Below are 25745 nucleotides of genomic sequence, written 5' to 3' on the forward strand. Positions count from 1 at the left end.
AGTGTATGAGTGTGTGTGTATGAGGGCGTGTGTGTATGAGGGTGTGTGTGTGAGTGTGTGTGCTTTGCTTTGTTTTTAAGACAGGGTTTCTCTGTAGCTTTGGAGCCTGTCCTGGAGCCCACTCTGTAGACCAGGCTGGCCTTGGTGTGTTTCTTTTTTAATATTACATATTTGATGTAGTATTCTGCACTTAACTTGTTGCTTTTTTATTACTTTATGTGTTTTTCCTGCACGTATGTCTGTGAGCCACCTGAATGCAGTGCCTCCCAGCAGTCAGAAGAGGGAATTGGACATCTGATACAGCTGGAACTCAAGTTACAAACAGTGGTGAGCCATGTGGGTGCCAGAAATTGAACTCTGGTCTTCAGGAATAGTAGCCAGTGCTCTTACTCACTGAGCTGCCCCTGTTTTGTTTTATGAGGCAGTCTCATGTAGCTCAGGCTGGCTCAAACTTGCTATGTAGTGAAGATGACCTTGAGCTACTTGTACTTAACCTCCTGCCTCTATCTCCTGAGTGCTTTGATGTCAGGTATATGCCACCATGCTTGGCTTTATGCCATGCTGGGAGCTGAACCCAGGACTTCGTAGACGTTAGTCAAGTACTCCATCAACTAGACTACATTCACAGGCTTGTTGTTTTTGTTTGCTTTTTGTTTTTGTTTTTTGAGACAGGGTTTCTCTGTGTTGTCCTGGAACTTGACTTGCAGACCTTGCTGGCCTCAAACTCACAGAAATCCTCCTGCTTCTGCCTCCCAAGGGCTCGAATTACAGGCATGCACCCCCACCACTCTGGCTGTTTTCTGAAGCAGGGTCTTACTAGGTAGTCATGTAGATACAAAGTATCACCCCAGCCAGCTCATTAAAGGGCCCATAACCCTCTTGGCTTGGCTCATCATGCCCGCCCAGGGCCCAAGGACACTTTTGCCCCCCAGAGCTCCCAGTACCACCAGCATCCCTCCACTCTGTACGTTTTCTTTTTCTTTTTGGTTTTTTCTGTGTAGGTCTGGCTGATCTGGAACTCTCTCTGTAGAACTGCCTGCTTCAGCCTCCCAGGTACTAGGATTAAAGGGGTGTGTCATCATACCAACCCAAAATGTATTTTTTTTTTTTTAATACATATGGGTGTTTTGCCTGCACGCAAGAAAAAAGCATCGGGACTCGCGAGTCTACAGTTGTAGTCTATTTGAGCAGCCATGTGGGTGAGAATTGAACTCAGGATTTCAGGAAAAGCAGCCAGTGCTTTTAATTACTGAGCCACCATTTTGGCTCCCTGGGCCCTCCCTTAAATTTTGAAGATTTACTTTTATTTTGTATGTAATGAGTGATTGCCTGAATGTGTGTTTATGGATGGCATGCATGCCTGGTGCCGTGGAGATCAGAGGGAGCCAGATGCCCTGGAACTGGATTCATGACAGCAGATGGGTGCTGGGAACTGAACCCAGGTCCTTTGCAAGGACAGCAAGTGCTCTTAACCACTGAGCCATCTCTCTAGAGCCACCTCCCTTTTAAAATCTCAATGACCTCCATTGCCCTTGAGTTCCCAGCTCTTCCCCAGTTGATGCTTTCTGGCCCTTCCTCTAGAATCCCACCCCCACCCCCAGACTCTGGCCCTCTCTTTGCTCTTGCATAGCTTAATATGTCTTCTTAATCTCCTGGCATCCATCCAAGCCTTCCCTCTGCCTGGTATTCCCTTCCTGCCGTATCTTTTGGGCAGATTTTGACCAGACTGCACACACATGTCCCTTCTTCTCTGAAGCCTTACCCTGTCCCTCCTCTTTCTAGCCTGGTTACTTATGGATGAGTGTACACACACACACACACACACACACACACACACACACACACCTCTGGTGTGGGACAAGTGTGCTGGTCCCCTCATCTTACCGCCTTCTTACCCCTGCACCTGACACGAGTTTAGCAATTAGTAAGTGTAGGTTGACTGGTTGATAACTTCCTGAACAGTTTCCCCCAGACCAAGCATCTCCCATGAGAAGGCCTGAATGGAAAGAATCCAGATGGTACCAGCCAGGTGGGGGCAGGTAAACAGAGAAGAGGCTCTCTGGCTCAGGTAGCTGACTGAATAACTGCATAGGCCTCGGAGTTCCAGCTCGACAGTTCCTGCAGACATGGTCTTAAGTCACTCCACCTCTAGGCCTGTTTCCACAGCTATAAACTGCATGATTAGTGCTCGCCTCTGGACACCACTGTGGAAAATCAAATCAAAACAAAACAAAACAAAAAACAAACAAACAAAACCACCAATGGCAGCACGCATTCAGCCACCTATATCAGGCAAAGATAAGAAAATCCTGCCCGGTGTGATCGTGGGAAGCACAGACGCCCTGTTAGCTTTTGTGCCAAAAGGCTCCCATGCATCTGTGTGCACTGACCCTTCTATACTCATGGAAATGCCACGAGGCAGACATTACTGTAGCCCCATTTTACAGTTGATAACACCGAGTCATGGCACTTTCTAACTTCCTCCAAAGCCAGGCTGATCAAATGCTCGGAAAGTGCATAGACCTGTGTCCAGCTCCCTCCTTGATGTACTTGATAGTGGACACCACCAAGGAAGAAACAGTGCCCACCATCGCCAGCATTCCACAGTCTTTGCAGGCTTGGCTTCAAGCCTCCTGTGTTGCTTACCTCACCTCACCCTGAATGTTCAAGCAAGGATGTCTGGCTTGGCTCAGGCTTGTATTCGGGTAACTAGTGGGTAGGTTTTGTCCTTGTTCCGTCTTTCTTCCCACATGACCACCTTGCTCGCCCCTGGAGACTCACAAAGTTTCCAGAGTCAGCATTCACTCAGGCTCACAGGCAGGTGTTTGTCCCCGGCTCACCTTGCTGTCTCCTGCCCTCTCGGAGATGGAGGAAAGAGGAAAGGGGTTTGGAGGCAGAACAAGAGTGGAAGGCATCTGAGAGTGGGCGGGGTAGGGGCTGGCAGATGGCCCCCGCCCTGCCCCTGCCTCCTGTGTGACACCCTCCCCAGATGCCTTACTGCTATTTTTGGTGCCACTTGCTCACACCCTTAGCTGTGTTAAGGCAGAATGTGCCCTAGTGTTACCAAGTCACAAAGACACAAGGCCCACAGAGGCCAGCCTCCCTCGATGGAAAAGCTACAGCCATTTCTCTTCTGGTCTTCCCCAAGAATGACCCCATTCAGGAGAGCTAGGATTGTCCCAGGAATCCACTGGAGGCTCCCGAAGCTCCCAAGTCCGGGCTGCTTCGTAAAAACACCTTCAGTCTGTTGGGATTAGGGACTGAAAAGGTGTTGCAGAGTCCTTACACCTTTTGTTTGAGAGTGTTTTATTTTATTTCTTTTTAGGAAACTGGAGCTGAGTGTGGTGGCTCACTTCTTTAGCTCCAGTATGAAGGAGGCAAAGACATGTAGATCTCTGTCAGTTCAAGGCCAATCAGGGCTACATAGTGAGACCCCCCCCCCCCCATCTCAAAGGAAAAAGGAAGGCTGGAGAGATCACTCAGAGGTTAAAAGCACTTGTGCCTTTCCAGAGGTGGATACACTTTAACTGGTTGGTAGACTTAAATAGTTGTACATTTTTATAGGCTTTTTATCATCTCTTCCTCTTTTCCTCCCTTGCATCCCTCCATTCTCCCCTCCTTCCCTTTCTCTTGCCTTCTCAACTATGAAAAGGCCAGATCAGTTCTGCAATCGCTCACACTCTAGATTTGCTGATAGCATCTCCCTGGTGTTGTACCACGTCCCTTCCACCTCCACACTATCCGTAAATGGAATTCTCTGGACACTGTAATCTTCTGTAGTTGAGTCTAAAGACTGGGTCATATTGAGGATCTTTCCTCTACAAACCCACTTTATAGATGGGGTCAGGCTCTTCATCTGGAGGCGTAGTATGTGCTGCCAGCTTTACAGCTTTTGTTCTGCCCTGCAAAATGGCGATACTCAAATCCGGCCACTCTCTTTCATCAGTTGGAATACAGCGAGATAGAGAAATTGCCCTAATGATTTGCTTCCCAGGTGGTACAGTTCATATAGTAAAGGGTGTAAGTGTTCAGTTCTTTTCGTATCTAAATTTAGTGGTTTCAAAATAATGGGTTGATTCCCCAGCATCCTCCAAACTGTGGCCAATTACCATCTTTGTTTCTGCTAGTAGTATAATCATTACTTTATGGTTTAAAAATCACAAACAGCATCCCTCCTGGTGTTCAGGGTGTTCCATCTTTAATTTATATATTTAGTCCTCATCAGATAGAGCATGTGTTCCGGGATGGGTCAGGTCTCCGCCTCTCTCAGCTTTATAACTATGAGCTCAGTTGGAGCTTCCCCTGCTTCCCTCCCCCCACCCCACCCCGCCACCGAGTCCTGCTCTTTACTAGCAGGGCCTCTTTCCTCGCCCCCACCCCCCACATCGGCGACCACTTTCCCAGCTTCCTATGCCATCTGTCCAACCTAGAGAATGTTTGTTGAATGAATGAATGAATGGGTGGAAGCATCATCTCCCCAACAGTCTCATTCTGTTCTAGTCTCCCTTTTGATCTCGTAGGAACATATTTCTTTCATCCGAAACACATATTATACGTCTTTGTGAGGGACAAAGAAAAGGCACCCTCATCATTGCGATCTTATTCTCGCTTCTGCCTCCCAGACTCCACCCACATCTTTCTCCCTCCTCTTCCCGGACCCCAGAGCAACAACAAAGAATGCGACTGAGTCAGTCCACCACGAGAGGGCGCGTTCGCAGGTCCAGGTCTCCCTGCGCTTGCGCAACGGAAGCACTGATCTGTGAGTGGCTAGCTGGGAGGAGCGAGGCCTGCGCAGCGCCCACTTCCAGGCTGGGAAAGTACCACCTTTAAGGGGCATGCGTGCTGAACCCGGCTGTTATCTGAGCGATACAGGAGGACTCCCAAGACCACAAGCCTATCGCGTGTGTCGCCCAGTTCCCTGTCCAGAAAATGTACTTTCTTACAGGGAGAAGGACTCGTGTAGGGGTAGGTGGTTGGAAATAATGCTCACCTCCCCACCCTTCCTCACCCACCCGTCATCTGTCAACACTCTGGTTTCCAAGGGCATTTCCTATTTCCCTAACAACCTCACAGCCATCCTGGGGACACCAGTCTGAAGACCTCTTACATCTTCCTGACCCCCTTGTTTAATGTGTTTTTTCTGTCTTATTCTTGAAAAGGGGTTTTGCAGGGCCCAGGCTGGCTGTGTAGTGAAGAATGACCTTGAATTCCCCATCCTCTTGCCTATGGCGGTGCTGCAGAGTGCTCAGGGCTTTGTGCATGGCAGGCAAGTACTCTCCCAGCAGAGTTGCTTCCGCTTTCCCTAAGTGGACTTCAGGTCCCCCCAAGGGGTTACCATCCAAGAGCATTAAAACTGGAGTGCCAGACTGTTGTTGGACAAATTTCTTCTATTAAAAGCAAAGCAGAGAAGGGGTTGGGGTGGGGGCTGTCCCAGGTACCTCAGACATTGCTACTGAGATACTCCCTCTTTAAAGCAGAAGAAAGACCAGTGAGATAATAGAGGGCAAAGTGCTTTGTAAATTGTAAAGCTCAGGAGGGAGCTTTTTATAACCCACAATGCATAGCAATAGCTGGCCAGGGCAGCCATCAGGAGGATTTGAGAACTGCAAGAGGTCAGCTTTATCTCTTTTTTGTTGGTGTTGTTTTTCGAGGCAGGGTTTCTCCATATAACCCCTGGCTGTCCTGGAACTTGCTTTGTAGACCAGGCTGGCCTCAAACTCACAGAGCTCTGTCTACCTCTACCTCTTAAGTGCTGGGACTAAAGGCATGGGCCACTACACTTACAAGATATTTATGAACAAGGCACTATACTATAGTCTAAAAGGAATAAATGGAGAGATGTCGTGGAGGGATCAGTTTAAGCTTGAGAATTCTTGATGACAGCCTCGAAGATGGTTCTCTCCACATTTACCAGTTGATTCCGTGCATGCCCATGAAGCTTCTCAACAGAAGCCTGAAACGGTCCTCAACCTCATACAGAGTAGCAAAGGGCCAAGAAAGTGGTGCCTTCTGAAGAAGAAAGTGGACCTGCCCTAGAGACACCAAGACTTTCTTTGAAAGTGATAGTAATTAAAACAATGTGGTATTGGTGCCAGGCCGGACAAAGAGATCAATAGAACAAAGTGCCCAGAAATGGAGCCAAGTGTATGTGGGGATTTGATTTATGATTGGGGTGGCACAGCAACTCAGTGAGAGAGAACAGTCTATTCAATAAAGAGTGTTGGGACAATTGGCTTTTCATATGAAACCTCTTTACACTAGGCATAAATATTAATTCCAGATGGATTAAAGATCTAAAAGTGAAAAACAAAACTTTAAAATAATTAGGAGGAAATGCAGGCAGTCTGAGAGTAGGAAAACAGTTCTTACATAAGAGACACAATTTGGAAAAGATTGATTTTTATTATATTACTGCCTATTATAAAAATGACATTATGAACAAAGTAAAAAGACAGAGCAGCCTGGGTGGCAATGTTGGGGACACACAAAACAGATAAAGGGTTAGTATTCAGAATATAGAAAGACCTCCCAGAAATCAGCCCTCTAGATGCCGAAGCAGAATGATTGGGAATTCTAAGCCAGCCTTGGCTATGTGGTGATGTCCAGTTTCAGAACACAGGGGTTAGGGAGGTAGCTCAGTGGAACAGTGTTTGCCTAGCATGTGCCGAGTCAATTCCTGGCACTAAAAATATTTTTCCTTTTGGTTTTTCAAGTCAGGATTTCTTTGTATAGCCCTGGCTTTTCTTGGAACTCACTCTGTAGCCTGGGGAACTCAAGAGATGCACCTGCCTCTGCCTCCCAAGTGCTGGGATTAAAGGTGTACACTGCCACCGCTACCACCACCACTGCCAGACTTAGAAATAATTTTTTAAAACACAGACCAGACTAGGCATGGTGGTATGCACCTTTAAACTCAGTGCTTGGGAAGCAGAGAGAGCCGATCTCTTGAATTTGAGGCTACATAGTGAGTTTGAGGCAAGCCAGAGATACACACACAGCAAAATCCTGTCTTTATTTTATTTTTTAAAAAAAGCATCTTGTGCATTCTAAATGGCTTCATTTCTCTTTTTCCATCATAGAACACTGAACTTCGTCAGGCTGTCAGGCTTTGGGGACAGATGGCCTTTCCCCAGCCTTATCCATGAACTATGATTGGTCAAAATATAGTAATGATTTCGTTTCTCTGGCCACCAATTGCTTTAGGCATGGACATGTAGAGAGGGAGGTTGTTTGCTGGGAGGGAAGCAGTGGTCCTGGGAGAGACTCTAAGATGGAATCCATCTCTTCTCGTCTTCAGCCTCTGCCATCTCCGCATTGTTGCTTGTGTGAAATACCTGGAGTCCAGGCAGCAATCTTGGAACCTTTTGAGGGTGGGGGGTAGTTCAATAGGCAAGCTAACATCGTAAGCCTTAGCAAGTGAGTGGCATTTACCCTCCTGAAGGGCACGGAAAAGAAAGATGGAAGACTCTGCCACATCCTGATGGTTAATCCTTGAATTAACCAACTCCAGGGACTCTCTCTCTCTCTCTCTCTCTCTCTCTCTCTCTCTCTCTCTCTCTCTCAAAATTATTGGATAAATGTTTTCCTCGCATGTATGTCTATGCATCACACATGTGCCTCCTGTCCACAGAGGTCAGAAGAGAGGTCTTTGAAACTGTGGAGTTATGGATGACTGTGAGCCACTCACTATGTAGATGCTGGGAACTGAACCCAGGTCCTCTTGAAGAGTAAGAAGTGCTGTTAACCACTGAGCCACCTCTCCAGCCAGCACCCATCTCATTTTTTTGAGATAGAGTCTCTCTCACTGGTACTTGGGATTTACTGATTAGGCTGGCTGGCTGGTGAGCCCCTGGTGGGTGAGTGGGGTCTGCCTATCTCCACCTCTGCAGCACTAGGGTTAACAGTGTGTGCCACCACTCCAGCTTTTGACAGAGGTGTCCTTACATGGAGGCTTTTTACAGCACTCATCAAAAGCAAATTATAGCTGAAGTGATTTACTCAGAGGAAACCCAGATGAACAATGAGCCCAGTAAACATGCTTTGCCTCAGTCAGGGTATGCACAGGGTGAGCTATGTCACATGCAGCAGACTAGCAAAAATAAGAAGTCTCAGATGGGAATGTAGTCCTGTGGTAAAGCACCTACCTAGCATGCATGAGACCCTGGTTTTGATGCCTTACACTGAAAAACAAACAAACAAACAAACAAAGAGCCAAAAACAAAACATAACCACAGGGGAAAAGCCCAACAAGAGAGTCTGGCTCAGTCAATAAAGTGCTGCCCTTGCAAGCATGTAGGACCTGAGTTCAATCCCCAGAACTTAATTTTTTTCAAAAAGCAAAGGAAGAGCATGGTGGTACATGCTAGTGGTCTAAACTGGGGTTGGGGGTGGAGACAGGAGGTTCCTGGGGTACACTGACCACTTAGTCTAGCCTAACTGATGAGCTACAGGCCAATGAGAGACCCTTTCTCAAAAGAAGTGGACAGCCTTGGTGGGGATGAAGCTGAGCTTGTCCTCTAGTCACCATGTGAGCACATACATCCATCACTGAACACACATACACAAAATGGAAGAAAGTGTAGAAGCTGAGCACAGTAACACACCCCTGTAATCCCATCCCAGGAGGCAAGTGCAGGCAGAGCACTCTGAGTTTTGGGGTAGCCTAGTCTAGATAGTGAGTTCTGGGTGAGCCAGGGCTACATAGTAAGACCTTGTCTCAAAAGGGGGAAGGCAGCAAATGTTGGCAAGATGTGATCTTGTACAGTTGCTGGTGGTAGAAGGCAGGATGGTGATTCATCGGCTATAGAGAACATCTTGGCAGTGACAGCCAAGCTCAAAGTTCAAGCACCCAAGCATAAGACCTGACTTTCTGCTCCTAGGTAACATCCTGAATGGGTTCAGATAAAATCCCAGGATGTGTCACTGCAACTCTTCTTAGAACATCAGAAAACAGATGCCACCCAAACACTGTTGGTAGGTGAATTGGCACCAACTACGTTGTGGCTTATTCACATGATAAAATGATGAGCAGAAATTAAAATGGACAAACCACAGACGTAACTACACATAGGGACCTGCTGTCAAAAACCTTGGGTGGTGAAGGTACAAATGGTGTATATAATAGCATTTGCTATTGTTACACAGGTTGCAAAGACCCAGAAAGCACTGCTCTTTTATGAATATGGAAATGCATGGGAAAGAGGTGAGATTATGGGTTGGCACTTGCTACAATTTATGTAAACCAGGCAAAATCAAGCCAGGCACAAAAGGGCAGATTCTGTATGATGTTTACATAAGGTACCTAGAGGAGTCAAGTTCACACAGATACAAGTGGTTGCCAGGGACAGCAAAGGGAGGGAACAGGGAGTTACTGTGCTTGGAGACAGAGTTTCTATTGGAGAAGATGGAAAACACCTTTGCAGTTTGGGTTTTTTTTTGGGGGGGATGGGTTGGGCAGGGTCTCTCACTAGCTCCAAATAGGCTAGACCGGCTAGCCTCTAAGCCCCAAGGGTTCTCTCTCTGCCTCCCCAGTTCTGGGGTCATGAGCCTGGGTCACCACACCTGGCTCGATTTTCGCTTGGGTTCTCAGAATGGACTTCAAGCTCTCATGCTTACACAGCAAGTACTTCACCAACTGAGTCATCTCCCCAGCCTCCCAAATTAATATCATTTCTGCGGACAAACCTGAAACAAACATGACCCAATACGGACAACTGTGAATTCTGCTGTTAATGCCATTTTCTGAACTTCCCTTATTTTCTAAGAAAATCTGCAAACTAAAAAGAAAAAAATTATTAGAAAATAGAGTTCCGTGAAGGAGAATTACCCCAAACTAACAAGACTGCTCATGTTTCCACTCTCTGCCCCCAACTTCCCAGGCTACTTGAAGAGCAAGGGGGTTAGGGAGAGAGAGTAAAAGCTGGCATTCTGGAGACTGAACCTGTGCCAGGTCGCATGGGAGCCTAGTGGAGCCTGGTGGGGCCAGTCAGATGGGAGACGATAGGCAAAGGCCTAAGCGAGAAGGTGACTCTGAAAGTTGTCTCTTCCTTGCACATGATCCAGAAAGCAGATGGAAAATAGTAGCCGTCAAAAACACAGAAATGTGAGTTCTTAGCAGTTGGAGCAGGCAATAGAAACTCCTTGGATTTGCTGATAACTATATTGCCTAATCTTTGCTCTTCTTTCTTTCTTTTTCTTTTTTTTCCCTTGACCTCTCTGCATGTCTCTAGAGCTCCATGGCTACAACTACGAAGTTGCAAAATACATATTTACAGGCTCCTCTAAGCCCAGCTAAATATAGGCTTTCCTTTAAAGCGACTGAGGATTTGGAGAAATCTTTGCTGTGCCTCATCCCTTCCCCAACCCCCAACACACACACACACACACACACACACACACACACTGATGCCTTCCTAGTCTCCAAGAAGCATGTGAACTTTACAAGGGCTGCTAGAGTACAGTGTGAGACTGGTGGGAAGAAAGCCAGCAGCCAAAAAAGAAAAAAAAAAAAAAAGCAATAGCAATCTCCTAGCCGTGGGAAGAAGGAAGGACCCCACAGGTCCTCTCCCTACAGATACAATAAGAGACTTGAGGCACACCAAGAGGCAGGAATAAAAAATCCCTTGGAAAGTTAAGAAAGAAGGTCATTAAAAAAAAAAAAAAAAAATCTCAGGGCAAAGGGTGTAGTTAAGTGACAGAATACTTACCTGGCACGCTTGAGGCTCCGGGTCAAGAAGAAAAGATTCACGAAGATTTGGAAGAGCCATGGGCAGAAATGCTTACATACCAGAATTTCACATAGCGGACTTTGAGAAGAGAGCAGAGGCCCAGTGTCTCATGAAAATAGACTTGAGCTGCAGGCGCCGGTGCTCATTTGCAGCCACACACCTGCCCACACTCTTGCATGTGCAGCCCCCATACATGCTCCAGTCCACGTGCAGTCGCAGTCGGGAACAGCCCACACTCTGAGCACCTCTGTGCTTTCCAAATTCAGGATCTATTTAGTGCCCTCAGCAACTCCTTGAGTTTGTTGTATTGTCTCCGGCTCACAGAGGAAGAAATGTGGCAAAGTCCTTGAGTTTGGAAGTGGCAGCTGGGGGTTCTAACAGAAATGGCCTGACTTCAAAGTCCTGCGGTATCCTGTGCTACACAGGAAGTAAGAGACACCCAGGTTCATCCATGGTCAGAAGATTTCAGACATTCAAGTTGAACATGTTAGCAAGTATGGGATCCAAAATGACTATTCCAAGGCAAATGGAGCAAATGGGAGGGCTCAGGACTCAAGTCAGACCAGCGGGACCCTAGCCAGGTTGCTAAAACTGTGGCTGTCCCTTGTGACTAGGTTATCTAAGGGCCTTTAGCCCTCTCGGGCATGCCATGCTGGAGTTGGACAGCATGTTTAGGTGTGGAAACACAAGCATATCCTCTCCTTGGATCCCAGAACGAGCTCAAGGCCAACAACATAGAGGAATTGGAGTGAATGTTAGGAACTTACCATAGACCCGGACGGCTTCTTCTCTGATGACAGTGGCCAGGAAAACAAAACAAAACGACTTTCAGAAGTTGTCTCAAAGGCCCAAGGCTGGGAAGAGCAGCCAGCCTTGGCTCCCAGCCCATGCCTGAGCCCAGGGTGCTGAAGGCTGGGAACTCACCACACATCGGGTTCTCTCTCACCATCTTTGCTGTTACACCTGGCATTTAAAGCCAACAAGCCCCCAGGCATAACCATCCAGAGCACCTTCCCAGAGGGCCCTCGTCAGATGGGGTATGAGGAAACAAGGAAGGGCTTGGCCGGAGAGAGGGAGGATTATTGCAGCCTAGTGCAGCAGTTCCCATCATTTAGCCAATGCTGGGAAGGTGTTTCCTTCCCCTACACCTGGTCACAAGCATTGAAGCTGCTGGCAGTTCTCCCAGGCCTCAGTTTATCCCCTCAGAGCACAAAAGAGATGCATGACTTCTGCAAGGTCACAGACAGTTAAGTGGTACAGGCAGGACCTGAATCCTGGCTCAACTTTGGGAACCACTCCACCCCTAACTCCACACAAGGCAAAGGAATAGAAGGAACTTCCTTCCCAAGACCATCAGGTACAGCGGCCATGACATCAAAGTTCCCACCACATGGGTCCTGGGGAAACCAAAAGTTTTAAATTATCCAAGGATGCTAAACACGTGGGAATAGGTGAACATTATGGCCTGAGGAATGGAAGTTTACCTCAGCTGGGCAGGGACAGGATGGAGGAGGTGACACTTCGTGCCCCACCCATCTTATAGGCAGATTGTTTGGTGCCTGACTCCAAGGAAAGAGTGATGGTAAAATTCCAGCTCGGGTGTTGCTCTGCCGTATAGAAGCCCAGGAAAGAATACTCTCTCCTTATTAGCTTCAGTCACCCAAGCTCCGTGCTCACTCTTTCGTGCTCACTCTACTTTCGTGCTCACTCTACTTTCTCGCATCCCGAAGCTCTTAAAGGGGGTCTCACTCTGAGAAATTACCGGGTAAGGGAGGCATGAGGGTATCTATTAAGTCTAGTTCATCTTAAATTTCTGCCAAGGATGATGGGGGAAGGGGCCAACAGCTGGTTCTCAACCCCTCCTCCCACCTGGCCCTGAGTGTGGGCACAGGACCCCTTGGGCTTGGACCAGGAAAGATGACTCACCACAAAGGGTGTGGGAGATTCTGGGCAGAACACCCAGGGGCCTGGGCCCTCCCCCAATCCACACAGGAGCTGTAAGGACAAAATTCCCAGCTAGCAATAGGGTGAGCAGCAGGGCATCGCCCAACTATCACAGTGGGAGGTGAAGATGGAGCTGGGTTGCTAGAGTGCTTGCCTCATGCAGAGAGCCCTGGTAGAACCTCGAGCCTGTGATTCCAGCACTCAAAAGGTGGAGGGAGTGGGATAGAAGTTCAAGGTCATGCTTGGCTACAATGGCTAGTTCAAAGCCAGCATGGGATACTCCAGATTCTGTCTCAAAAGAGAAAAAAAAAAAAAAGAAAGAAAAAGAAAAAACCAAACCAAACACACACACACACACACACACACACACACACACACACACACAAAGCCACCAACCAACTGCCATAGTCGGGGATAGGGTGGAGGGTTCAAATTCTAGACTTAAACTTGGGAACAAGTCCTAAAGCTTGTTTAGGAAAGTGGGCTTCTAAGAAGGGTCAGAAGGTGAGGAGGCACACAGATCCCCCAAGTGCGGAACTGGGGAGGGGTAAGTCTCCTGCCTGCTGTGCAAAAATGTAGGGGCATCTGAAAGCCTGTCCGGCTCCAGATGAGAGCCAAAATCTTCCCTCTCCTGGCACACTACTCGAGGGAGCCAGTCCAGTGGTTCTTGGCTCCTCCCCACCCCAATCTTCAGGGTTCCCAGGCGGTTTCCCCATGTCCCATCCCCCACGCACTGAGCTCTTTTGCACGTGCTATGGGTTAGTGTCCCACAAAACCCACACACGGAGAATGCAAGGGTAGGAGGGCTTCCTCCACCGGCTCGGCCAGGCCAACCGGAGAGTGGGAGAACGGGAAGAGGAGGAAGAGGATGGAGTGGAAGGGGGTTGGGGGGAGTAGGCCGAGGCTGCAGGAAGGCCCGAGATGCAGGAAGCAGCTGGAGGGGGGGGGGGAGAGGCTTTGTGCCTGAGTTGTTCTCTGGGTCCTAGTGTCCTCTCTTTTCCTCAGTTCCTGTGATCTATAGACAAGAGCAACTAGACCCAACTATTGGATGTATCCTCACTAGCAGGTTCCCGGCAACTGGGGAGGGATAAAGGGCAACACCAGGCCCCTTGGAGGAATGAAGGAACTCTAAAGAATTCAAGAAGGGATTTGTAAGACACACACAGAAGGACACACACACTTTGTTGTTGCTTTTTTGAGAGACACGGTTTCTATGTCCTGGCATTTGCTCTGTAGACCAAACTGACCCCTCCAACTCACAGAGATCCTCCTGCCTCTGTCTCCCAAGTGATGGGATTAAGGACCCCCCCCCCTCTCTCTCTCTCTCTCTCTCTCTCACACACACACACACACACACACACACACACACAGTGACCAGAATCCTTTAAATCTGAGACCCAATCTAGAACTCTCAGCAGGGAAACTTTGGCCCTAGGCCTCTAGAATCATTTCTTCTAACTCCCTCCCAACACCGTTCCAACTCTTCCTATTTAGAGAGAGAGTTCTCTGGCAGATTATGAAGGCCAGGATTCAACACTCCTCCCGAAGCCTGAAAAAGAGTGGGCAGGTGAAGAGCACCGTCTTAAGACTTCCGATGGCCAAAGGGAGCTTTGGAAATCTCCTGCCATTTGGGTGATGTGCCCTCCTACCCACCTCCGTTTCTTCATTTGTTCTTGGCACCGCAAGTATTGCTGGGCCAAACTTTTACATCCTTTAAGGTGCAAAAAGTGCCCCATGGGGAGTTGTTAAAATGAAGACTCCCAGGTCCTGCCTCTGAGATTCCCTGCACCAAGTTTGGAAGGAGCTAGAAATATGTGCTTTGACCTAGCACCCAACAGTTTTGATGCTGATAGCCCTGAACACTCTAAGGACATTTAAGTGAATGATTCAGGGCCCCTTCTCACAGAACCCGTTCATACTGGGGGAGGATCAGGCCAGGATCCAGGCGGCTGTGTCTGGATGGTTCCCCGCCCCCAGGGTTAAATGAGGGTACGCCTATGTGGGTTGTGAAAAGCCGCCGCGTTTGGGATGGGAGGGTTGACGAAGAATAGCCAAGGTCCGAGGAGCTGCGTTAGGCTGTCGGCCAACTATGAGTAGGAGAGACGAGGCGACAGGGTGGAAGGGAAGGGGAGGGCTCACAGGCTCCGGCCCCGGAAATCCGATCCCTTTAGGACCCAGTGGTGCCAGTCCCCCAGCGGCGGCGGCGAGAAGGGCAGCCGCTCCATCTCCGGCAGCCGCGGTTCGGGCTGAGCTAGAGAAAGACCGAGGCTCGGGGCGCGGGGGGGAGGGAGGGAGGGAGGGAGGCGCGGCGGAGCGGCCCGGGTCAGCGGAGCAGCCACGGGCGCTGGGATGCCGGGCACCCCAAGAGTCAAGGCTCCCTGCCGGAGTAGGGGGCGCCCGCGCCGCCAGCCTCGCTGACACCGCCTCGGAGGATGTGAGCCGGCGCCGTGGCCGCTGCTTCGCGGGCTGGGAGCGCGGTCCCAGCGGCTCCAGCCAGCCTCCGCTTCTCCAATTTGGGTGGGGGCGACCGCACCAGGCCGCTCGAGCTTTCGAAGGGGGCTGGCTGTCTTTGGCAGCTTGGTTGGGGGAGGCGACCCACACAGGGCGCTCCGAGATTTTTTTTTTTTTTTTTTTTTTAGAGCAGGGTTAACTGTTTTTTGGCAGATTGGTTTCTGGGGGACTCTATAGAAGGCCTTGCGGGATTTCTTTCTTTGAGGGGGGGCGGTGGTCCCGACTTGGCCAGCCGCCTGCTGGAGGGGGGCAGCGGGGAGCGAGGGGATGCGAACCCGGCTCCCCCCACCATGATGAAGACGGAGCCTCGGGGGCCCGGGGGTCCCCTCCGGAGCGCCTCCCCGCACCGCAGCGCTTACGAAGCGGGCATCCAGGCATTGAAACCTCCCGATGCGCCCGGGCCCGATGAGACACCCAAGGCGGCCCACCATAAGAAATATGGCTCCAACGTCCACCGCATCAAAAGTATGTTCCTGCAGATGGGCACCACCGCGGGGCCGCCAGGGGAGGCGGGAGGCGGCGCGGGCATGGCCGAGGCCCCGCGGGCGTCCGAGCGCGGCGGCGTGCGCCTGTCCCTGCCGCGGGCCAGCAGCCTGAACGAGAACGTGGACCACAGCGCCTTGCTCAAACTGGGCACCAGCGTGTCTGAGCGCGTGAGCCGCTTCGACTCCAAGCCCGCGCCCTCGGCGCAGCCGGCTCCGCCACCGCACCCGCCGTCCCGGCTGCAGGAGACGCGGAAGCTGTTCGAACGGAGCGTCCCCGCGGCCTCGGGTGGCGACAAGGAGGCCGCGGCCCGGCGGCTGCTGCGGCAGGAGCGCGCCGGCCTGCAGGACCGGAAGCTGGACGTCGTGGTGCGCTTCAACGGCAGCACCGAGGCGCTGGACAAGCTGGATGCTGACGCCGTGTCGCCGACGGTCAGCCAGCTCAGTGCGGTCTTTGAGAAAGCCGACTCGAGGACCGGCCTTCACCGTGCGCCCGGGCCCCCCCGGGCCGCGGGGGCGCCCCAGGTCAACTCGAAGCTGGTCAGTAAGCGGTCCCGGGTGTTTCAGCCGCCGCCGCCGCCTCCCGCCCCGTCGGGGGATGCCGCGACCGAGAAGGAGCGTGGCCCTGGAGGGCAGCAGCCCCCACAGCACCGAGTGGCCCCTGCGCGACCGCCGCCAAAGCCTCGGGAGGTGCGCAAGATCAAGCCGGTGGAGGTTGAGGAAAGTGGGGAGTCTGAGGCCGAGTCGGCTCCCGGGGAAGTGATCCAGGCTGAGGTGACCGTCCATGCAGCCTTGGAGAATGGCAGCACCTCGGCCACCACAGCCAGCCCCGCACCCGAGGAGCCCAAGGCCGAAGCGGTCCCCGAAGAGGAAGCAGCGTCTGTGGTGACGCCGGAGAGGGGGGTGGACAATGGCCGGGCTCCGGACATGGCCCCTGAGGAGGTGGATGAGTCCAAGAAGGAGGACTTCTCGGAAGCGGACTTGGTGGATGTGAGCGCCTACAGTGGACTCGGGGAGGACTCTGGGGGCAGTGCCCTGGAGGAGGACGATGAAGAAGATGATGAGGAGGATGGGGAGCCCCCCTACGAGCCGGAGTCAGGGTGTGTAGAGATTCCCGGTCTCTCAGAGGAAGAGGATCCGGCCCCGAGTCGGAAGATCCATTTCAGCACCGCACCGATCCAAGTGAGTGATCCCCCCTCGGTCCCCCGCACTGCCCCTGCCTTGTGCGAGTGGTCGCCCCCGCCCAGACATCCGTGTTTGGCAGGTTGAGTCAGACCCTGCCACCCAGCTGGGTTCCCAGAAGTTTCCACAATGAGGGGGGCGTGGGGGACATCCAGCTGTTTGTCAGAGTGGGAAGGTTTTCAGGCCTGTGATTGCGAAGGTGGCCTGCTGCGACCTGCCCTCAGGTTCCTAGCCTGCTGCCCCGCCCAGCATCCCGCCCTGTCCCACGCCTACTCTGGAACACCTGCTCTCTCTCCCTCCCCCAGACATTCTTTCTTCCAGAGGCTGCCAGAGGCTGGGACTTGGCTGGCCTGAAGGGGTGTGGGTTGTGTCCTCAGGGTACTGTTCCTATGCCCTACTGTCAGGAGAGAAGGATGGGAAGCTTAGGGATACTTCCTGCTTCTCCATGTGTGAGGCTGGCTCTGCCTGGGGTGAGAGAGGGGAGCTAGGAACTTCCCAAAACAAAGATACTGGAGACTGCAGTTCTGTCCTGTCAGTACCCCCACCCCAGCTTTGCAGAAGTGAAAGACGGAAGCACACTGTGAGGGTGAACTGGGCCATGGCCTTGTGACCCGGGCTGGGGGAAAGACCCTATACCTCATGGTCTGTGCTGGGCCAGCTTCCTATGTCCAGAGTTGCACCAGAAAGGGGCGTCTTATATGGAGGAGGAATAGGCCTTCTGCAGGCTCCACAGGAAGAGGGTGCTGGGTGGGTCTGGGAGTTCCCCTAAGGTGCCTGGCAGACATACATGCCTACAGCCTTAGGACTCCAACCCCTTTCCGTATTCTCTGGGTACTTTAAAAGAGGATGGGGGCTCGCCTGGCAGGGGAGGGTTCAGCCCCCATCTCTAACACCACTATTGGTGATTGGTTTGAGAGCTGTGCCAGTCAGTGCTTTGAGATCTTAGTAGTCTGGTAGAGAAAAGATGTCCCCTGGGGAGAATTAAAAACAGGAGACCACTCCTATTTCCCACTACCCTGTGAGCTTAGCTGGCACATTCTGCTTTGATGTTCTTTTCTTCCTAGCCCTCCCGCTACTGTGCCTAGCACCTGCCCTGCCCAGTGTGGGGTGGATGGCTGTATGCAGCACCAAGGACTTTCCTTGGCCTGGACCCTGCCCCTCCTTGCCCTCCCCAGACAAACCCAATGTGTTTGCTTGCAGTTTCCATAGCTACTACTGGACCAAATTTCCCCCATCCCAGGCCAGCAGAGGTCTAAAAGGTTAAGGAGGGTGGCCAGTGTCCTCCTCTCCCTGCCTGAGAATTTGGAAGGCTTCTCCATGCCATATTCCCTCTGAAGGGAGGGAGATCCAGGAAGGAGCAGAGGCTGTGATGCTCTTGGGAGGGTGTCGGGCTGTTGCTTCATCCCCATGGGTTCTTTGAGTAGCCCCATGCCCTCATAGAGAGGAGTGTGGTCTGGGCCTCTGTCTATATCTGACGCCTTACCCTGGTTTTTTGGTAAAAAATAGCACATGATTTAGAGCAGTGCTGTGGACTCCCTGGTGACTCTGAAGCAAGCCGGCCACTAGTGTGAGAGCCAAGGCAGTGCAGAGGCTGAGTGTGTGACTTTTGGCCTTGCTGGGGCATTCCTTCTCCCCACCCTGGCCCAGGGCCCCAGGCTGCTCTCCACTGCCACTGCTACACTGACTCTGAAGCCAGGGTTCTCTGCCCCTCCCTGACCCAATTGTCACCGTTATGGCAGTGGGGGTATCTGCTCAGAACAGAGAACACAATTCCAGACTATCAGCTAAGATAGCTGAGCCCAGGGCCTTCTGGGAGAGGGAGTGACTGGTGGTCTGAGGCCTCTGAACCTGAGGCCTGCCTGGGACCCCTGCAAAGGGCAGGCTGCCAGAGGTGAACAGGTTGTAGACAGAAGAGGAGGTAGGGTCAGTGTTTTGGAAGTCATAGTGGAGTGTGTGTGACGGGAAGTGGGGAGGGGTTGGTTGACTTGGGAAAGGGCTGGGGGACACTGTCTCCTGGGTGTAGGGTAAAGGCCAGAGGCCTCAGATGAAAAAGTGGGCCAAAGCCAATTTGCTGATCCAGGGTTATGGCGTTCTTTGTCCTAAAGCTTGGAACACTTTTGAGTTAGGGACAAAGGCACTTGTGACCCACCTACTACAGCCCATCTTGAATTTGGTGCCATCCTGCCGAGCTACTGGCTAACCAACCCCTTGTGACCTTGGGCAATGGATTATTTGTGGAATAGGGAGCCTGTTGCTTCAAGGGGCTGGGACTGCTGACAAACTGGTCAGATGTTGGAGATTAGTCCATTGGCCATTGCACAGCAGCTAGATGATTATAAAGGGCCTGGCCCTGAATGTCTGATATTGTGTAGTTAGGGCACTGAGCTAGGTGAGCACACACCCCTCAGCTGTGCTTCTGGTTGATTCAATAAGCATCCTTTCTACCTACCACCAAGACCGTGTACATCTGTGGTGGGGCTAGAGGTTTGGGATGACATTCAGCAAGCCCCAACAAAAGCTGGAGCACAGGAGTAACCCTGCCTACCAGGATGCCCATGGGCATGCTCCTGGAGCAGAGGAGGTCCTGGCATGGAGCTTTCTGAAGACAGTATCTCCCCCTACTTCCTTCTAGCCCATCCAGTTGACTTCAAGTGATGCCAATCTGTCACAGCTAGCAGGAAAGTCAAACAAGCCATGGTTCCCCAAATGATGTCCATTAAATGCTGTGCAGATACCCACCTGGGTTCAGCATCAGGTTAACCACAAAGCCCCACCTCCTCCTCACTGGTCCTATGAAGAGGTCAGAGTTAGACACATAGAAGGAAACAGACAGTAGAGGGTCACGGGATACTGAGCAAGGGCAGAGAGACCGCCACTGCCCCATGATCCCTAGTCCCTTTAGGGCCCGTGCCTATTTTTTTTTTTTTTTTTCTGGTTGACAGGAATATCTTTCTTCAGGGACACAGTTCTGGCATATGGGAGGACCATAAGGGCCCGGCTTTCTCTTCCATTCCTGCTGCCTGAGGCCTGCCTGGGAGTTAATGGCCTTCCCTTCTCCATGGGGACAGAAGGACCCTCACTGTTTCCTCTCCACCCCCTATGGCCATCCACTTCAGCTGCTGGGCAGTGAAGGGTCCTGGTGCTTCTGCCTCTTCCCCCCTTCCCTCCCCCCCCATCCCCATCTGGCATCCTCCAGTGTCTTCTCCATCCTTCCTCCCCTCCTCCTCTTCCTGTCTTCTGCTCTGCCTGTCCACTCTCAGCTGTCTAGCTCTTGGGTCTTGTCCCCTCTCTTCCCTGGTATCAGAGATTTGCAGACCTTCCTCACAATCTCCCCAGGTGTGGCCATCAGTACTATGCAGACTGTACCATATGGAATGGATCTCTAGAAGTAGGAAGCCCTTTTGCCGAGAGCTGGGAAGGGCCTCCGGTGGGGGAGACGTGGGGCCTCAGGCCCTCGCTAGCTGGCCCATGGCCCTCCTCCTGCCAGCTGTGCTCTTGACCTCCCATGCACCCCTTGACAGCTGCTCCCCCCCCCCAGGTATTCAGCACCTACTCCAATGAGGACTATGACCGACGCAATGAAGATGTGGATCCCATGGCAGCCTCTGCAGAGTATGAGTTAGAGAAGCGTGTGGAGAGATTGGAGCTGTTTCCTGTGGAGCTGGAGAAGGGTGAGAGGCCAGGCCAATCTAAAGAACATACTGGGATGTGGTGCTAGCCTCTGTCCTGCCACCCTTGTGGGTATTCACATGCTGGACTTCTGATTCCAGCCCTAACTGACCTTTCTTGGCATTCCTTGTCAGCAACCAGAGCCACTGGTGTCTGTAGTGTATTGCCAGGAATGATACTCGATGAACATCTCTCCTAAGCACTGTATATGTGGTCCTGGGCTCTATCGGAGGCATGGGTACAGGTAAAAGCAGGTTCCCAAGAGAGATGGCGCCTCTGACTTCAGCCTTACGTGCTACCCCGTGCGCTGGAAGGAATGAAAGGCCACTGGCCATGCTTTTGACAGAGCCTCACCACGCTAACAGTCTCAGGCCACCAATGTCTGAGCTCTGAAGAGGAGCCGTTTGGAAAGCCTGGGGTAGAACAGAGAGGTACATCCAGCACAGGAGAGTGTGTAACCAGGGTGGCATGGACTGTGGCAAGAGCGTGACGGTTTCTGAGAGGGAGTGTGGGGACTTGGGCAAGTCCCCTTAGAAAGATCACAGTGGCCAGGTGGTGGTGGCACATACTTTTGAAAGGCAGATGCAGGTAGATCTCTGAGTTTGAGGCCAGACTGGTCTACTACTGGAAGAGTTCCAGGACATTCAGGGCTACAAAGAGAAACACTGTCTCAAAAAGCAAACAAATAAATAACAAATTAAAAAATAAAGGGAAGAGAAGAGAAAAAAAAAAGAAAATAAAGATCTTAGTGGCGTGTATACAGGTAGTAATAGGTGATGGACTTGGTAGTAGCATCAGCAACAGTACAGTGTAAGTGGATGCAGTGGGCAGTAACAATCAACACTGCCTTGTGCTTACTCGACTTAATGGATCCTGGAACTGGGAGAGACGAATCTGGATGCTTCCCAGGCCTGGCATCTAGTGAGTGGATAGGGGTTCCAGTCCTCAGGGAGTGTTCACAGGGAAGGTCATATGTTTGGCTGCTAGAGGTCCATGGCACAGACAGGCAGGTGCAACTAGGCAGTGGATCTCCATGTGTGGTCACTGAAGCTCTGGGCATAGAAGAGACTAATTGAAGAGAGACCAAAAGGCTTAGAACTAAATCGCAGTTCAGCCCCCATCCCAGCCACACACCCTTATCTGTGTACACAATAGTCTGCCACACCCCAGCCACCCTCACACACCCTGCTGCTTGTCAGCTCATTGGATAGGACAAAGGGCAGGAAGTAGTCCCACTGAGTTGGCCTGGCAAAAAAAGAGGTGGGTAGAAGCATAGTTTTTCCCCCCCATCATGGGATGACTCCTAAATTTGGGGGAGTTCTTGTGAAAGGAAGCGTACCTTGGAGCGGGTATAGGATAGAGGATCCCTTCCAGCCATGGCTTCTCTTCTGCCTCACAGACTCTGAGGGCCTGGGCATCAGCATCATTGGCATGGGGGCCGGAGCTGACATGGGCCTGGAGAAGCTGGGCATCTTCGTCAAGACTGTGACCGAGGGTGGCGCAGCCCATCGGGATGGCAGGTACCACCCTCGTTCTACTCTCTTCCTCAAGTCTCTTTTAGCAGTAATCACCAGGGGGCCCCGGGCAGCCTCTAGGAGGCCTGTGTGTGTTATGCATGTTTTTAGATGTTCAAGGAGCACCTCTGTGCAGGTGCTGTGCCACGCTTTGGGGTGACAACCATGAGCAGATGGCAGCCCTCCCCGGGGCCTGCGTGTTCTGTGGGGGAGGGGTGTGAAGCTACGCTGTACCTAGTACGGTGTGTACTAGCCTAGGATGTGTGTTGGCTCTAGTAGGAAGAACACGGGCTGTGTGTCTGGAATAAGGCTTGGCATTTCTTTCCCTTAACAAATACTAAGGGCCTGACTCTTGCTGGGTTGGTGCCAGGCTCTGGCAGTCAGTGTAGAGGGCCTTGCCCTCAAACACAAGCAGTGTAATAAAATAGACAGATACCAGACAGAACAAACAAACTGACTGAATGGAGAAGAGTATATGAAGGAGCAAAGTAGGAGGGCCTAGCCACTATGACAGGGCCAGCTTCTCTAAGGAAGTAATATTGAAAATGAGAGCCGAAGGCCAAGCAGGAACTAGCAAGGCCAAGTGAGTATATAAAAGGTTCCTTGTAGCCAAGTATAATTGTGCATGCATGCCTTAAATCCCAGCACTCAGGAGGCAGAGGCAGGTGCATCTCTGTGAGTTTGAGGCCAGCCTGCACGACATAATGAGTTTCAGGACAACCAGGGCCACATAGTGAGACCCTGTATTGAAAAAACAAAAACAAATATAAAAGGTTCCTTGTGAACCTAGGGCCTCGTGCATGCAAGGCCAGCACAATACCAGTGGAGCTATGTCCCCAGCCTAAGTGGAAGGGGTTCTAATGGCAGGAATGTGGGCAGCAGGGATCCAGGTATAGCTGGGATTAAGCTGATTATGGCCCTGTTCTGGAGCTGAAGTTGCTCATTGTGTGCGTCTGTGTGGAACACTATGGCCAGAGGACTGGCATTCTGTCATTCCGAAGGATCACGGAGGGCACAAGAGCTATGGCATCCATGCCCCTCTCTGCCAAGTTTTCTGTTGTGTGTGTTGCAGGGCGGAGGAAGTGGGAAATGCTACAAGGCTTTCCCTCAGGAAAGCCGTGAAGGGTTGACACCCACGCTCCCTCCATGTGACAGAGATGAGTGCCGAGGGTTGAGTTACTGTAGGGTCATGTTGTTAGAGGCATGGGTGCCCAATTCAGAGGGCATTTGCCTGCTGAGGCCTAGGTAACACAGGATGCTGAAAGGATGGCATCCTTCCTGGTATTTACCTCTCTCCTCCCTTTCCAGAGGCTGGCCACAGTCACCTGTTGGTTAGTAAAGCAGGAGTGTGAGCATCGTGGGTTAGTGCCCACATGAGAATGTGGGCTGTAAGGGAGAAAACTATTTCCATCAGGCGTTCTCTCCATTTCTGCTTGAAGCCCATGACCTCCCAGGAGATGGAAGTGGAAGAAGGAGGTGCCCGAGTCTTTCCCCATCTCCTGCATCCCCTCACAGGCTAGGCAACTACCCCATGTGGGGAGCCAGGACACCCCCACAGCTGGATTATGTTGGAGGTGTGCAACTTTGAGGATGTGGATTGGTGTGTGAGCAGGGGTGGGGGGGGCATGCTTGGGTCTCAGGCATTTGGGAGGACATTGGGACAGTGGCATGTGTGCATGTGTGGAAATGAGCTCTGAGCATGTCACTAACGAGGCAAGAGCTGAGTGTGACTAAAGAAGCAAGAGTGATTGTTACAGGAAGTGTGCCTGCCGCCTTTCTGGTCCTGGATAAGTGCATCTGTGTTGCCTGGCTGACGATGTGAGGACAGGCTTCAGCAGCTCAGGGACTGACGGGGAGCCATGAAGTTGGCTTACTAATCATTCAATTGACTTTTCTCTCTGAGGGAATAAAACTTAATTATCTGGATGGGCCCACCAAAAAACGGTAAACCCCCCCCACACACACACACACACCTACCTGCCTGTAGGGTCTCTCTATCATCTCTCTGTTTCTTACCTCTACCCAGATGTATCCCTTCTGTCTCTCTTGATGTCTTCCTTTTAACTAACTTTATTTTTTCTCTTACAGCTTATATACCCAAGCAAAAATTTTTATGCAGTGTAAACATTTCAGTGTGGTTACATTCTATCTTTTAAGTGAATGATTACAATGAATACAAGTAAAAAACATGTTTCCTATTTCCCTTATGTGAATAAACATTTTACGTATTACAGGTGAAAAACAAATTATTTTCAGGAATCCACATACACTCATGTCCAAGCAACTTATTATAGATTAACAGGGTGCAAGCAAGTGAGGTGTTTTTCTCAGCCAGTTCTTTTACTGGCAGGCTGCATATTATGACTACAAAGAAAGGATCAATCATTTTATTATTTATCTTAAAAGGTAATCTTATAAAAAATCTTAAAAGAATCTTAAATCTAAACTTTTATATATGAAAACAATCAGCCCTACTTTCAATCCTCGGGGTGTATACCCATTTACCAACTGTCTTTTATATCACGAAGCTGAGGGCAAAGAATTAATCATCACCTTTGATCACCAGCCCATCTTAGTGAGAAAGGCTCATCAGCCAACGATAATCAGGCTGTTTTCTTGTTTATTGACCTCAACAAGTCCCTCACTCAGTTAATATGCCTTTTTTAAACTTTAAATTGTTCCCCAAGATTGTCCACTTCAAAGCTATTAACAAAAACACCTTAACCTAACCTTATTAACAATTCTGCATGCGTGAATTCTTTCTAAGGGCGGTAGTTGAATCATTAATCTCCTTTAGCAGCAATGCTTGGAAAGTCAGTCACTATTATTGTATCAGTAACTCTGCCCAATGAGGGGCTAGAAACCTCCTGAGAGTTTTCATACAACTCATAAATTATAAGGGATGTGGTGACCACAAAGGCAACAGCCAGGGCTATGCTCAGTAACATCATGAGGTCCTCAGGACACATAGTCCTTGGGGCTTTGCCTCTCCAAGGTCCACTCAGGTGTGGCTTTGCCAGCTGCCTAGCCGTGTTCCAAGAGTTCCAGTGCACTGTTGATCCCCTCTCATGGCTCTTGACACCTGGCTCTCTCTGTCCACATATTTTATGATGGAACCTTGTGGGAACTGAACCTTGAGTTTCTGATGGGAAGAGTCCACCTTTAACCCACCTTCTATTCCTCTCATGACACCCTAACAAATGTCACTTCCCCTAGGATTCAAGTAAATGATCTACTGGTGGAGGTGGATGGAACAAGCCTGGTAGGAGTGACGCAGAGCTTCGCAGCATCTGTCCTCAGGAATACCAAGGGCCGAGTGCGGTGAGAGCCAAGAAAGGGAACAGGCAGGAAGCTTGTCCCCTTGGGGCACCAGTTCTCTGCCAGAGGGACTTATACTCACAGCCCCTGCCCCAGACCAGCCTTCCCATCGCTGGATCCCTGGCTCAGCACTAGGACTCGGGCTTCCAGGCTCATGTTCCTTCATGCTCTCCTCTTGGCTTATTCTTCCCTTCTGCTGTCTCTGGCTCACCTATTGAAAAGCCAAAATAAGCAGAATGACTGCCAACCAAACTAGGTTCCCCCACCTAGAGCTTCATCTTTTTCTCCCGGTCCACCCCATGTCCCGTTGGTAAGGCTGCTGCACTGGGTTGCATAGATGTTTGTGCGCACCTCTGGCGGGACACCTGGGGATAGCTCCCTATCCCCCTTCGAGAGCG

The 25745-nt window shown here is 51.0% G+C and overlaps 1 protein-coding gene across 1 annotated transcript in view; it reads left to right on the top strand.

The window, feature by feature from the left end:
- The first annotated feature begins 15300 nt into the window (after nt 1-15300).
- The window catches only part of LOC127220873 (neurabin-2), a 33552-nt gene continuing 23107 nt past the window's right edge, over nt 15301-25745 (top strand). The window contains exons 1-4 of the mRNA XM_051182741.1: nt 15301-16846; nt 20385-20517; nt 21915-22035; nt 25246-25350. Coding sequence (XP_051038698.1) covers nt 15473-16846; nt 20385-20517; nt 21915-22035; nt 25246-25350 — 1733 coding nt within the window. The 5' untranslated portion in view covers nt 15301-15472. The remainder of the gene's footprint in view (nt 16847-20384; nt 20518-21914; nt 22036-25245; nt 25351-25745) is intronic.

The sequence above is a fragment of the Phodopus roborovskii genome, unplaced genomic scaffold, assembly GCF_943737965.1.
Source record: "Phodopus roborovskii unplaced genomic scaffold, PHOROB, whole genome shotgun sequence".
NCBI lineage: Eukaryota > Metazoa > Chordata > Mammalia > Rodentia > Cricetidae > Phodopus > Phodopus roborovskii.